At 31.8% G+C, this 16,257-nt stretch overlaps 1 protein-coding gene across 2 annotated transcripts in view; it reads left to right on the forward strand.

Annotated features, from left to right (window-relative positions):
* Window positions 1–16,257, forward strand: part of Cad99C (cadherin 99C) — a 160,034-nt gene that overhangs the window by 99,335 nt on the left and 44,442 nt on the right. For both annotated transcript variants that reach the window (XM_018501965.1, XM_018501966.1), the window contains exon 2: window positions 8,546–8,621. In XM_018501965.1, coding sequence (XP_018357467.1) covers window positions 8,546–8,621 — 76 coding nt within the window. The remainder of the gene's footprint in view (window positions 1–8,545; window positions 8,622–16,257) is intronic.

Genomic DNA, 16,257 nt, shown 5'->3' on the forward strand with positions numbered 1-16,257 from the left:
CGATGCGAGGTGCTCCTCTATCTCTCCCCGCCAGAGGGAGGGAGGGAGGGACATCGTTTTAATTCAGAAATACCGCACCTCTCCCTCTCCCACGGAACCGGCTTATACACCGCATTCCCGACGATCGTTCTTTATAACCGGGGATTAACAATGAAAAATGTTCCGCTCGTATGCGTATGAGAGCAAAAACATGCGTTTCATTTTCGTTTCTTTCGTTTCCACGTCGTTTTCGTTTCCGTGAATCACCGCGAGAAACCGGTTAAAATCTATTTTTGCGTCACGTACGTCGTTGCAGGGAAAACTGCAAAGACACGACGGCGACATGAGATATTTTTATCTGTATTGTATATAAAAATGTCTAAGCTAACGTTCTCATAAGAAGTGGATATCAGTGATCGAATATGTTTCTAAGCACACACGATGCAAATGGAAATATAAATAGATATAAGAATTTTAAAAATACTCAAGGCTGAGATGGACAATTGGATGTTCGATTGTACTTCAACCGTCAATTCGATTGAAAGAGTTTAATGTGTGTATTATTTTATAAAATGAATGAATAAAACTGTTTTAGTGACATAAAGTTGACTACATCTGAAACGACTTAAAAACGAGAATAGAGAATTATATGTATATTCTAATCAACGAAAATCGTAACTTTTTTGTTCATTTTGTTATCTTTTTTGTTTGATTTCAATCCTTGCTCGGATATGTATTCGTAACAGAAGGAGGGTAACAGCTTGGAGGCTTGGGTCGACTCTTCGACCTGTCAAACAGGTGCATCCTCGCTACGGTAGAAGAAACTTATGTATGCATTTTGCACACCTGTTTAGATACCTACGTTAGACATCAGGGTCAATATCTATAAAGTCGAAATATGGCAATGGAGCCGTTTACGACGTCCTTTGTACAGTCACCACGCTAGTAGTATAATGACTGCCTCATAAAACGAACAATGCATTGCATTCGCATTATCTTGACATCGCATAATTTCGCCATTGAATAATTTAGCGCTGATTTGTACTCATTATATCGAGTCGCTCCGTGAATCTGTTAAAAAGATTATTATATGCGGAACGGTCTAGTTTAAATTCATTGATTTCTATGAAAATATCGTTTGGAAAATTGCAAGAATTTTAGAAAGATAATAAGCAGAAGAGAAATAACTGCGCTTTTTCAAGTTACATTAATTCCTGGATATGGAATTTCTGGAATTTCTGCTTATTTATTTTGTAATTTAACTAATTATCTTTTTTCTAGGAGAATTAATAAAACTTTGTTCTTGGTATACAGTAATGAAAACACAAAAACAACAACAAATGTATACAGAATGTAATTAATTTTTTTTTCCTCTTTTTTTTTATATCTAAAAATAGAAATTGCTAGGACTTTACATTCACCAGTTTATAACGTCTACAATTAAAGATTAAAGCACGTAGGTTTTCCACCTAATATCAAAGCAATTTAATTCAATTGCTGAATTTGTCGATAACATCTTTTTAAAATCATATTTAAATAATTTCGTTTTAATTATGATTGATATTCTATCAATAGATATTATATCAATTAACGCCAAAAGTCTGAATTTTTGTTGTACTTATACATATGTAATGTCAAGACACTTCAAAACTTACCACCGGTGTTTCACAACGGTGTGTCCTACCGTGAGTACTGATTTATTTCCGACTTAGATAGCGCAGGACTAAGACACGACTGAACTTTCGCGATTAATAAGGCAGATAGCGGAAAGTGAAGTAATTCAGCCGTTGTGGAAATACGTGACGGGCAAATGTCAGTGTGTAGTTCCTGAATAGTACTGACTTGGGTAATATATTTCCGGGAATATTATTATCTAAGATCAATTACGTATATTTATTTGACTGCCGCGTTTTACGCTACTTAGCAGCAGATTTATAAAGGTCACAAAGGTGTGGAATTAATTACTTTGAAATTGATATGATCTTTAAATGCATAAATAATTAGCGATAGTGTATGATAAAAATTAAAGTTATGTTATTATTGGATATAATTTAAAATGCATCATAATATATATATTGTACAATGTATAACGAAAATACAGAATTGAACATGAATATTTTTTAATCTATATATAATCCATGATTATAAATAAAGATTAGAAATTTTTTAATTATCATGCAAAAAGAAAATAAATGTTTAATAAAAAAACATGATAATCTGATTAGATGAATTAGATAAAATTTGCGCAATATTACAACCATATCATTATATTTAAATGAAAACTCCGTATTTTACCGATTATCATCAAAGAAATCGCGGGATAACATTTTATAGAACAGAATTCATAATTAATGTGCTGTATAATCAAAATTAATGCTATGTCTGATACAACTCGATCTTGATATGATCGACTCTGATACAAGTATCTTAGATAGAAAAGTAAACGTCAATATATGTATAGTTCAGATATAAGTAAGAGTCTAAGGCTTGATTATATCAACGTTTAACTTTAAGCAAGGCTTAAAATTCTCTCTCTCTCTGTCTTTCTTTTAGCTTTAAAAAGAGTTTGAAGTCTCGCTTAAAATCAAAGTAACGTTAGTGCAATCGAGTCTAAGTTTCCACAAAAACTTTCCTCCGATCCTCGCGTGACTCGACTTACTTCGAAGAGACGCTTGCCTTTTTAGACCTTATATACGGTAAGTACGTGAGAACAAAGCCTATCGACATGTTCCACTTCTGGTACCTCGGACGAAAGCGACCTGACCTTTATATCTTTTTCGGGAGTCCGCATGCATACGAAACTGTGTACCTAATACGCTGCTATCATTTTATTGTATAAATAATATACTATGAATAATCTAAATGATTCTCTATTTGTAATTAGAATTGTCAGTAATTACGGTCGGTTTGTTTATGGATTTAATCAATTTAGAGTATTTAACAAATTAATCATTCCACAAATTTACTCTCTATAATATAACGCGTAAATTGTTTTGACAGATAATACCAACCAAACAAGGATTTAGTTAGTAATAAAATTGGAAATCGCAGCTCATAACTGATACGTTGTTGTGTTTCAACGGCTATGTATCGATAAATCATAGGAAAGCGAATCGCGCGTCCGGTTATTTTGTCTCGTTCATCAATGTGTTACGGTTTCCACCGCGACGTTAATTATGTAATTCGTGAGAATTACGCTAGGCCAGTGGAATTTCCGTTTTAAGACAGTCCACCATTTTCTCACAGATCGCCGTGACGAAACTTTGTTAAAAGATCGCGCGTCGTAAGAAGAAGCGTATCCCCCGTAAACGAAGATCGCAGGGCGAAATTATCGGAAGGAAATTTTCATCGTAAACCTCCGCTGTAAACCGCGAACTCGGATGGAACGCACTTGCGATCCCACTTATCCCCGGTATGGTGAATGGAGCTCGTTACATCAATTACGGCATCTTCTTTTACTCTCGAGAATATTGCGCGCGCGCGCGCGCACCTTCGAAACGTTGCTTCGTTGTGCGTCCCGTTCGTAACAAGTTTCGAAAGGAAACTTAGTAACCACGAGAGCAAAAAGATTCGGTGAACGGTTTGCCACGACGTACATATATCTACGTATGGTGTCGGATAACGTTTTCCTCCGACCGCGGATTTCACGAGATAGCCTTTCTTGCTCTATTCTACGTTCTAGAATTTATACCGAGAACGATTATGCCGAACTTTGTTCGCTTCGATTTAGAGATTTACATCAACCTTTTCCTAGCGAAAATCTATTAAATCTTAATCGCGATTCTCTTCGGATAAGTACTTGAAATATACAGCCTTGGCCATAAGTATAAAGCTGGTAAGTATAAAGCCATAAGTATAAACTTTCAATTTATTGCATTTTCCTGGAAAAGGCAGTAATAAAAGTCAAAGGAGAACTAATAAAATGATATTAAAATTGTTATAAAAGAAAATGTTACTTTTCAATAAAACTACTTTTAATTTATTTTTCGTTAAATACAAAACGTTCACGTTGATTTGTAAGCGTGCTTTATACTTATGGCCGAGTAGGCCGTAGTTTACCAGTTTTTTCTACAAGAATTGTGACTCCAGGGCCAACTGAGATAACAGACTACAAGAGTCTAGCGTGAGATTAAAATATACGAATGCATGACTGTTGCATGTTACGGGAGATTTTTGTACACGCGAGACAGTTGCACGAACGACACTCCGAGCGTTAGTCTAATTTGAGTGCGAAGTGACTACACGATCTTGCAAGACTCGCGAGCACGCGAGATCCTTCGCTACGCGGAACTACGAGAACTTGTTTAATCTCTTATATCTCGATTTTTGATTTTTGTTCGTTATATTTGTTCAAAATCACAAACACGTACGTTATCTGGTGCAAACGTGAGAGCAATATCTTTCTTATGTTATGTTGTTGCGAAACGTGTAATGATTGCCTCAGCACAAAAGAATTAGAAAAACTCGTAGAAGTTGCCAGCAATATTTCGTAAAAATATATGGAATTATTCATTATAATTGAATAAAGGAGAAGATAGGAGTTGATCCTAAAATCCGAGGTATTACGCAGTCGCGATTATTTTTACAATACGATTCTCATACGGGATCTTTTAACGTACCCGGATTTTTAGAGTGAATTAAATGATTTTTTTTTGCAAGTTATTGTAAGTTTATAAAAGGAAGAGGCATTATGCTTTATGCATTCTTAATTTTTCTTTAAGAACCATCGCGTGCGTTCTTAAGTTTTCTTTTAATTAGAAGATATAAATAAGAAATGAGCCTGGGCTGTTGTTATCCTGCTTTATTCTATATCACACACATATGTGAATTCTATTTTTACACTTATTTCTACTCTCTAAATTCTTTGGAACGGAATTTCACTCTAAAGTGAAAATGGAGCCAGTCTTAAAAAAGAGTAGCTCAATTTTCAATTTTTAAGAGTGAAATTTCACCCTTCAGAGTAATCTTTTCAAAAGTTTTTAGAGTACTATTATATTCTTAAATTAGCATTGCTTCCTCTTTTCCCCAAACACTTGTCTCACTGCCGCTTACAAAAATATGTGTGTGTGATGTTAGAACACAGTTAGGATAACTCCAGTATATATACGCCGACCTATCAGTAACTTAATTTATTAAGTATTATTTACTATGTTTAAAATAAACAAACTATATCAGTAAAAACTTTGTACTGTCTACTATTATATTATCCGTCTATTATGAAAAAAATATTAAAAATCCGAAATATTTATATTTCGTATTAAAAAATGGACTTTTTTAAACACCCTTATATTTTTGTCCTATATAGGGGTGGGATATATGGCTACTCATAGGAGGGAGAGTATGTATGACTCATAAAAAATTTACAAATAACGTATATAAATAAGACGTAAAATGATACAATAACTTATAAAATGCGTTTATAAAGTTTTATTAAGGAATAAGAATGATAAACATGTATATAAAGTAATAAATAGTAATTACTATCTCCCCAGATGTATTACAAGTATTATGACATGAGGTACATATTTCATGTAATGCGTTTATTGTATTTAGTACATTGAATTCAATTTGTGCACTTTGTATGCTTTGGGCACAAATCTCGCCTGTTAAAAATGCCATATATCCCAAACAGATGGGATATACAAGACAACAAACTAAACAAAGAATACAAGAGCAAAGTACTTGTATTTTATGTTTTTTATACAACATGCTTTACTATTCCTCTACACTCATGTATCATGAAATAATTAAGTCTTTTGCACGTTCTACAGTAATCATTTTATGTAGATCATAATTTATAATGGCGCTACTTAACACAGTGACAAATCGATTGAGCAAATTATTGAGAACAATAATTTCATTAATATTAACGGTAAGAAACTGAAATCATAACACAATATACTAATATAACATAAAGGCATGTAACACAGTAGTTGCGGGGAAACTACTCCTATTTTTTCTAACTTCTGCGGCGTAAATCCCAGCGTGGCATATTTGCCGGAGTTACCCTACTAGCTTTCGATTAATGTTCCACTGGAAATCAACGAATTTCTGCTATAATTCCCACTATCTTTATCACAAGTATTGTACCGTTTTGTAATGTTCTAAAAAAATCTCTAAAAAAAGATCATAAGAGATTCGACTTGCCTGCTGAAGATTTCTTTTCCAAGCTGAAAGAAAATCGATACGTGTACATAAAGAGATTCATTACGTATCAAATTTGGAATAGATTAACTGGAGAACTGAATATTCGTTCAAAAAGACGGAGCTTCTAATTTATTCAAAGTTCAATTTATTCGAAAATCAGAGAGGTAGCAATGGTAATTAGAATACATATACATATAATGTGTAAATGTAAATGTGTGCGAATGTCCACATCAGAGCTCAGATCCGTGGATTCGCTAAGCCCAAACGAATGTGTAGATCAGTCATTCCTGCGGGAGCACGTATGTTTAGATGAGAAACGGCGGCAGAGTTTCATCTCGAGTGCGGGATGAGAAGAGTGCAACTCCGCCATGCGAAATTATGCGAAGCCGATAACATTGTTTTCCTTCGTTCGGCATTTTATTCACGCTGGCACACGGCCTTATTACAAGAATGGCGCATTAGCATAAGACCTCACAGAGCCGCCCGCGCGCTATCGATCCTACTGATAACTGACTCTCGCGAAATTCTTCCGGAGTCTCCGCACGTGAACGGGAACGCGCTCCCGATAAGCTTCTGTCCATATCCTGTGTGTACCATCCCGCTAAATTTCCAACTATATCCTTTCCGCATCGATAAGCGCACAGAAACTATGCCCCAGAATATCGGAGATTAGCATATTGCACACGGCTTGTCCAAACATTTCAGTAAGCGTACCGTCGCTTATTGAAAATGTAAAATGCATGCAAGACATATTAATTTCAAAAGTCCATCTCAATTATTACGTACGAGTGTGTATTTAAGAAATTGTTAAGTCTGAATCGAGGGTTTGTTTTATTACGATATTTCTTTATGTTTCATCCTATGTTTCATCAAAAAAATTTTGAGATGATCATAAAAATATTATTACAAAATAGTTACCTAATGGATCTGATTTTCACTATTATAAGAAAAAGGTTGCACAAAAAATTCAGTTTATTGAACAAAGAATCACTTAATAAAAGTAATGTTAATAACACGGACAGTAAACAAAATTATTTTACAATACTGTTTGTGATTAATATTTTTAATAAAATAAAAAACTATTTAAAAAAGTATAATACAATCAGAGTGGCATATCAAAGTTTCAATAAGCTAAATAGTATTATTAAGGTACAAAAGGACAAACTACAAAAGATGTTGCACACAAATGTAGTATATAAAATATTTTGTAAGGATTGTGACGCGACATATGTTGGACAAACGAGCAGGACATTAAAAACACGAATAGGCGAACATAAGAATCACATCAATTGGAATACTCAACAACTTTCAGTAATTACACAACACAGATTAGAATACTCGCATGAGTTTGAGTGGAATAATATAAAAATACTTGATGAGGAAAATATGTTAGACAAAAGACTTATCTCGGAAATGGTTCATATTCAGAAACAGAAAAATAGTTTGAACATGCAAACGGACACAGATTTGTTAAATAAGAACTATGAATGTTTATTTATGGACTAATGAGTTTCTCTCTCTTCAATTTTTCTTTACTTTGTTTTTAGGGTGAAAAAACGGAAAGATCATTTGTGTTCAGATGTGTTCCGTCTTTTCACACGATAATTTCGTATTTTCTAACCTCAACATTATCATGTAAGTTATTAAATTATAAATACTATCATTTGTAATAAGTATGAGAGTGTTGTATTATCGAATTTCATTAGGTTAAATATCTTTTTTAAACATTTAATAATTGAAGTATATATGTTTGTAATTAACGTTCCGGGAAGAACAATGATATCTTGTGGAATTGTATAAATTGATAAGGAAGCGAGGATTGAAACGTTTGGTAACGAAATTACCGAATAAATTCATTTACACACGAACTACCAGTGTTTAACTCGGAAAGGCATCTCCATATACATAGATATTTCTCTAGTTATTCCCAAGATTTAAAAGTAATTATTAACAATAGAAAAAAGTATCTATAATTAAGAAAAGTTTTAATTAGCAATTTATTTTATTTCAATTTTATTTTAAATGTACGTTTAAAATTAGCAAATTATACGGCGCGTATTTAAAGAAATCGTTTGTCATCATCTCTGCACTAAAACGAATTGCATAATTCGCGACGAAGTAACGTATGCCATGAATAAGTTCATGACGAAAAGTGTGTCTCGTGCTTCACGATGCGCTACTAATTAAGGATTATTATCAACGATGGCAGCAAGAGCATGGCTTATGAATACAAAGATCTCTCTAACGAATACATCTCATCAGACTGATTACGCGCGTCTCTTCGCAATTCAGCAATTTACGATCTGCTCAATTATATATTTTAATTAAAATAGTAATAATACTGCGGTTATACATTATTTCAATTAATTTTTATTATATATATATGTGTATAATTATTATTGTGATATTTTTTTTGCAGGCAAGAACAATGACCCGCTGGTTTTGGTGTTTGCTGTGCGTGATTTTACATCTCAGGAACGTTCATTCTAAAGTCGGTAAGTAATTACTATAATCAACTGCTTATTTCTTTTATTGTTGCCAAAAACATTCTTTTAATTCTTTGCAATTCAAGTTATTTTTAATAAATAAATAAAGCTCAAATATTTCGTTCCTAATTTTATTTAATATTAGAACCGCCAAAGGCCGCCGTTTCATCTGTCCGTTTTTGTCATATACGACAAATTTTTCAAGCCTGTTGACTGGTTATAGAATAGAAAGATCGAGAACCTCTTTGCACTAATTTATCGTATGACAAACGCATAAATGAAATAGCACTCGAAGGTGACAATTTGGTAACTTTCTATCCTTTTTTTTGTTTTTATTTTATGAACAGTTATTTCAGCATTATTTATACCGTCAGAATTATTTGTTATATTGTGTTTGTTTGTTATGTCCACATATTTTCAATACTCTGTACTGATATATATATATATATATATATATATATCACTTATTTGTCTCTTGCAGCTTTTCTATAAACTTCATAGAAAAGCTGCAAGAGACAAAAATCATTTATTTTCTTCTCATAAAGTTCTGAGAATTTTTTTAGAATTTTTTAATATCGTATTTTCTCATGTTGGTAAAAATAAGAAAATGCAGTACCAAAAAGTTAATAAAAAATTCTGAAGAAATTCTCAGAACTTTATGAGAAGAAAATTAATGATTTCTCTTGCAGCTTTTCTATAAAGTTCATAGTATTTGAGTAAAAAATTATTTAAGACTAATATTGGCAATTTTTAGTAATTAATATCTTGTTAACTTTTGCGAAAATTGCAAAATGGTAGAGGATTTTTCGACTCAGTTTAGTCCGCTCTATCTACATAAAAATGATTGACAAAAAAGTTCGGGACACCCTGTATATAATATAAAACAGAAAAAGTTAAAATGATTAACTAAAATGGCATTTTTAACGATTGTAGTGAATAAGTTGGTCTAACACAAACGAATTTTTATTACTTACGTAATTTTTATTATTCAAAGAATTCTTCCTTTGAGAAATCATTTCCTTCAAAATAATTAAGTTTACCAAAAATATAGTTTATCGATTACAATCAGATTAAATGTTTGAAAAGTTGTGCAATAAACTATTTCCAAGCATTAAAACAATGAAAGATCGCAAAGGGTTAATAACTGAAAATTGTTTTTAAAAATTCTGCAAAGACGCCTCTCGAAACGTTCTCTCGGCTGTTACAAACGGAATAAAATGAAGTAACGACGCGTAAAAGTCAATCATAGTCGGACTGTGTGGCTTCCCACACGCGTAAATCTATCTCAGCTGATTGCCAATTACTTATGTCACGGTTGATGATGTAAGTTCTGTTTTATCGTTGACGCCGGGCATAAACGCGCGCGCGGATCAACGGCACGTGCGGAGGTGTGAGTTCTACCTCTATGGCTTTTATTATCGTAACGCGAAGCGATCTGCATCGTCTAAGTTACATCGATACGAATTGCGAGCCCGTATTATTCATGCTTCTCAACCGCGTCTGATTTACCACCGTTACGTAATTAAGCTTTAATCATCCGTATACGTCTCGCGAGTACTCGATGAAACTCTCATTTTATGCGCGAGCAGGCTTCTTTTTTATTTTATAATCGTAAAAGGAGAATATTAAATGCAAGTTTTACGGAGAAATTGATAAACTCGGTAAGCCATGGCGAACACGACGAACGACTACATATGCAGATAGAGAGTAGATGTAGGTATGTGAGAGAGAATGGTGTATAGTATAAACGGCTTAGCGGGATAAAACGTACATTCCAACGTGATAATTCGCATTGCCTGTAGACGAGAAATATAAGCGCGATTCTCGCGGCGTTTATAAAGCGACGGTTTAACTTAAAATAAAAAAAAAAAAAACGTGATTCATCGCAAACCGAAGGTGGTGTTTTACGAGCATTTGGCAAAAAAGATAACCTGATAATTAACGAACGTCTACTTCCTGCATTGTCCTGTATGAATGATTCCTGTTCGAATAATAGGTCCATTTTCTTCAATTACGCTTCTTACATCATCCACGTAATGTATAGTTACATATCCGGCCTTTAAATATAATTTTTTTCAAACGTTTACATTTTACCGTTCAATCAATGCGAATCAGCTGTTAACTTCCATTTTAGTTTACACGTTAAAGATTGTTTTCTTTCACGTAAGACGATACACACATACAACCTCGCGAAAATCCAGATGGTACGAAACTTTTTCCAATACACGCAGTAGAGTACAATTTTCTCGGTAATGGATTTGACGTTGAAAAAAAAGGGAAAAAATTCCCGACGGAGCACCGCCTGTAACTTTTAGTATCGATTCCCACGACACCGAACTCTCGATCGTATATATACCCGGGTTATTTTATAGCCAGCTTCGTTAATGGCGCGTTGCCAGATTCCACGATACTTCGATTTCAACGCGTATTACGTTATATGTTCATGATTTAAGCGATTATCAAAGTTTGAATAAATAAAGCATTAAATTCTCATCTCGAAGACCCATAAAAACCTATATGTATAACGCTGCTGATAGATTATATGAGATCGTGAACTAAGCGAAGATGATTGTACATCGATTAATGGATCATTTAGAATCTTCATAGAATAGCTGTAGGATGCGTTGTTCGCGCGCGAATGGGAAATGTAGGTCGCAATCGACACGATGTCTTTCATTCTCCTACTACAGTATGCACTTTCTAATGCCGCGATCACTTTCTATGCGGGAAGAAATGATCGGGGTTCACCGGTAGTGGCCTGCTGTCACGTAAGATTTACGCGGGGAGACTTTACGAGGGCTCGGCAGGGAATGTTGCGCGTGACTGGTCGGACGATGACGAATGTTCGTGTGTAAATTGCACGATTTCGCAATGTGACGAACGACGATATGCGAGAACGTACGATATTGGGCGAAGAGATCGTGTGAACTATATTATCTATCCAAACTCTAAGTTTTAGTTGATTAATTATGGTAATTATGTTAATTAGAACTGTTACAAATGCTTTTTCGTATGTAAATAATAAAATAAAGATATGAATAATAAATATTGATAAAAGATAAAATCAATTTGCCAATTAAATATAAGTGGATAAGTTATAAAAAGATCAGAGTAAAATTGATTTTTTATTAAAATAAATGTTGGTGATTATTATATGTTCTAATAGTTATTGGAACATGTTTATTATAATATAAATTGCATAGAATGTGTTGTAAAACTAAAAGTGAGAAGTGTGTGAATATTTCTTCAATAATAAGAGATGTTTTCAGGATTAATTTGTCAAAATTAGTTATAGCCTATCCATGTTAACGGATATATGAAGTGTAATATTTTTGTATGCTAATTTGACGATGCATTGACGTGCATCGAAATATACTTGCTGTATGTGTGATATAATTGCCTTAAATTCGTTATCTGAATTAAAAAATTATTTTCTCACTCACTGATCGATACGCAATGGCGGAATTATCTATAACGTTATTGACTACGATGATTCAGTAATGCATAAATATAACATATATATTAAAGCAATGTTTTAAATGTTCATCATTTCACTAATTATTATATTTAGAATTCTTTATCTAATCCTTTTTAAATTTATTTTAAATTTATTTAAATATTATTTGAAAATAATTACAAAATTTAAGTAAAGATTTACATTTATAAGAATCTTATAAGAATAAATTTTTTTATACATATTTTATCTTTTTCTTTATTTGTTTCCTATAGGTATCTGTATTTTTAAATCATTAAGATAAAATGTTGCGAATAAATACAAAAAATAATTTTTACTCAAATAAGAAATAATAAAACTCACCATAAGATTGCTCTGCCAAGGCCCGATGCTTCTCTTAAGTCTCCTCCTCCTCTAGGTTATCCTCCACTTTTTAGAGTTGCCAGTTTCTTAGAATTTGCCAAGACATTATTTTCTGAATCAGTTAAATAAATAATTTCATTAAAGAGAAACATAATATAGATTTTCATATATGATATAATTAATACATTATATATATATGTATAAAACGAATAAACACAAGCTCAACTGCCTTAGACATCATTTAAAATACTTAATTTAGAAGATATTATTTAACTTAGAAAAGAAAAATAAAAATAAAATAATACATAAGTATTTTAACATTTTTTCCTTACTTCCTATAAATAACTTATTATTTTATGTAAATGTATACAAGTATAAATACACAATAAGTATCTTCTTTTAATACATTTTCTTCCAAAAAAAAAATGTAGATATAAATAGAAAAAAAAATTAAATAAAAAATTTTTATATTTGCACTCTTATACATGTATTACTTTTTCCTCTCTTCATCTCTTATTATTTTTTTAAGTATTGAATCATTCGAAAATTTAATTAATTACGACACGTTGATATTAAAAATAATATATTATAATAATTCTAATAATTGTATTAATTCTTTCCTCATGATATCCTTCCAATTGCGCATTTCCTGATCTTGTCTGTGAATAGAACGTTTAATAAAAACATCTAGACATTATGAAATTGAAAGATTAAACTTTTCTTTTGCAGAATTTACTACATTACTAGTTTTATCGCCTTTTATTAAACATATTCTAGCTGTAAAAAATATATTTTTTCTTTTCTTCATATATTTCTATAAATTTAAATTTACTATAAATTCCAAATAGTTTGTTCTCTTAATAATAACTATTCTGTGTTACTACTGCATAATAATGTCTACATAAATCAATGACTAAATCGATCAATAATACGTTGATAATAACAAGCTTTATTCTATGACTTTTGTATATATGCATTTATATATGTACAATGGATCGATATAGTTGCACGTGTTCCGGGATTAAATATTTATGTCCATTTGTGCTAGCTCATCCATTTCAAAGCAATGTCTGGAATGTGAAATGTTATATCTAATTGTAATGTTCACAGATCCATTAACTCACCTTAAATAAAAAGAAAACATATTCACTGATACGATATTCTGCTATCTGATGAACTTAAACCTTTCATTCCTTTATTATATATACAATCACGAGTCAATACTCGCGAAAACGCAATCAAGCGCGAAATTAATTATATCCGAGTATTCTCTGTCATATAAGCTATAAATATGATTCAACACGATTCGCATATCACATTCACAAAGCTCTGCACAAAGCGATCATTGAAAGTGATAAAGTAGATACTTTCAAATTATTGAATAATCCGATCAAATGCGATGAAACGTTATTCGGAAAATGTATTCGATTTCAAATATTCTTTTAAAAATAAATTATTCGATAAACAAATCACGACGAAACGTAATTAATTAGAATTCTCTTTTCACTTCGATCCTCATCTATAAATTATATAAGACACGTACAAACAAACTACCATTTACGAGTTGCGTGAATTTCGAAAGTCACTCACAATCAATCGCAAAGATGAATAATTTAATGAGTAATAGAGAATAAAGTATCATTCTAATATCTATGATATTTATCTAATACTTATTGCGTTACATTTCGAGACATAATACAACATTAACGACCATACACGGAGCGACTAGCAGAGGTACCTTTCCATGGGGTTGTCGGTACAGGAATGATAGCGCGGTGACCTTTCCATTAACTGTCGGCGCGGTATATGCGACACTTGAATGTGTGACGAAAACAATGCCGCGCGCCCCAAACAATGCTGCGCACCGCATACCAACCGTTTTATTACCAGCAATACTTTATTCGCTAATATGACGTTATAAAATTAACGTATACTGAATATTTTGTCTTTTACATTTCGATGAACAGATTATTATTATCGCATGCTTCGTTTTATAAATTTATTAACTACTTCACTTTATGAATAGCGTTGCTTAGAATAATTATAGCATTCAATTGAGAGTTTTAGAAGTATTATAACGTTCTCAATTCTAAAAATATATAGCTTTATTAATAAAATGTGTGTAATATAAATTTATGATAGTATTTTAGACTAGATATATTATAACATTATTATGTCTCACAATCAGAAGTAATGTCTTAGATTCTAAAAATACGTAATTTCATTAATAAAATATAAATATGTAATAACAAATTTTATACAAATGCATTTAATCCTTTTTAAAAATTAGAACGGTTAATTAATTACTCAATTTCGAAGATATTAAACCGATTGTGTAATTAGAATAAAACTTATTCTTGCATTAATAAAAAAAAATATGTCTGTTACCATTATATTATATTTTTTACTTGTAAATTTTTAATATTAAAAATTAATACAATTGCAAGATTACATATATAAAATAGATTTAAAAATTGAAATTTTATTTATTAATGCACATTAAATAAATATCTAAGCTTATTATACAACTAATATTAGGTGTTAAACTTAATTCCTGCCGTTTTTCGTCTCTAAAATTGATTTGTTTCGAAGGGAAGATGAATGAATACCTTAATCAAAGTAATTTCCTCCATTTTCTACTTTATTACTAATTAATAATACTTTATTAATAATACTTTGATTAAGGTATTTCCCTTCGAAACGTATCAATTTTGGAGACGAAAAACGACAGGAATTAAGTTTAACATCTAATATATCAAATTACTTTTAATTGTAAATCAATTAATAACGAATAATTATTTCCAACAGTAACAAATAATTCAATAAATTATAAAATGCTTAATCGACCTTACCAAACAGTTTCATTATCATCCTATATTTCCCTGACTTTCTCATTTTCTTGTGTTTGTTGGTTTTTCATGGCATTTATATCTGAAACAGATATTGAACATGCATTAATTATTAGAATATAACAATCGTGTAGCACAATATCTTTTTATAAGTTTATCATACAACCAATACTTTGAATTATTTTTAATTATAAATAATTTTTAATAAATAAATATTTCCACCAGTAACAAATAATTAAGTAAATCATAAAATGCTTACCTATAGCAGTTTTACTGTCATCCTATTTTTTCTGGCCTTCTCGTTCTTTTTCTGTTGTTATTCTCTGTTGCTAGTTCTTCGTGACACTCATATCTGAAAGACATTAAGCGTGCATTAATTACTATAATAGAATACAATAGTCGTGTAGCACGATATTCTTTTATGATATTCTTTATGTTAATTACACTTTATGTAACTCGCATTTGACAACAACAGTAAAAAAGGTCGAAATTATAGTAAATACTAAATTCTATATCCGCAACGTTTCGTAAATGAAATAACGAATAATTCCGCTCCCTTTTTATGGCGGTTATTATTTTATATCTATTATGACGCAAGTTATATATGAAACTTGGAGTTACATATAGAGACCCGCAATTACTTGCAATATTGGAAATATGATCGTCGATCGTTTGTCGTTCACACGATGGATTTTGACCAAACAAATCTCTCAAAATACGCATCTAACGAATCATCAATGTACGAACACCAAATGTATGTTAGGATTTGTCCAAACTATCGAGCCGAAATTTGAGCCGAATTTTATTGTTTTTTGTCGAATCGTATAACAAAGACATAGAGAATGGACTGCACGATCCGCGTGTCAAAATGGTCGATAGGGATGAGAGAGAGGGACCGTGGCAGACGGCCATTTCTATCTCTTTCCATTCAATGGTGTAATGGAAGAGAGAATGAGAGGGAGATTGGCCGTCTCCCACG

Source organism: Trachymyrmex cornetzi, unplaced genomic scaffold (assembly GCF_001594075.2).
Source record: "Trachymyrmex cornetzi isolate Tcor2-1 unplaced genomic scaffold, Tcor1.1 scaffold146, whole genome shotgun sequence".
Classification (NCBI taxonomy): domain Eukaryota; kingdom Metazoa; phylum Arthropoda; class Insecta; order Hymenoptera; family Formicidae; genus Trachymyrmex; species Trachymyrmex cornetzi.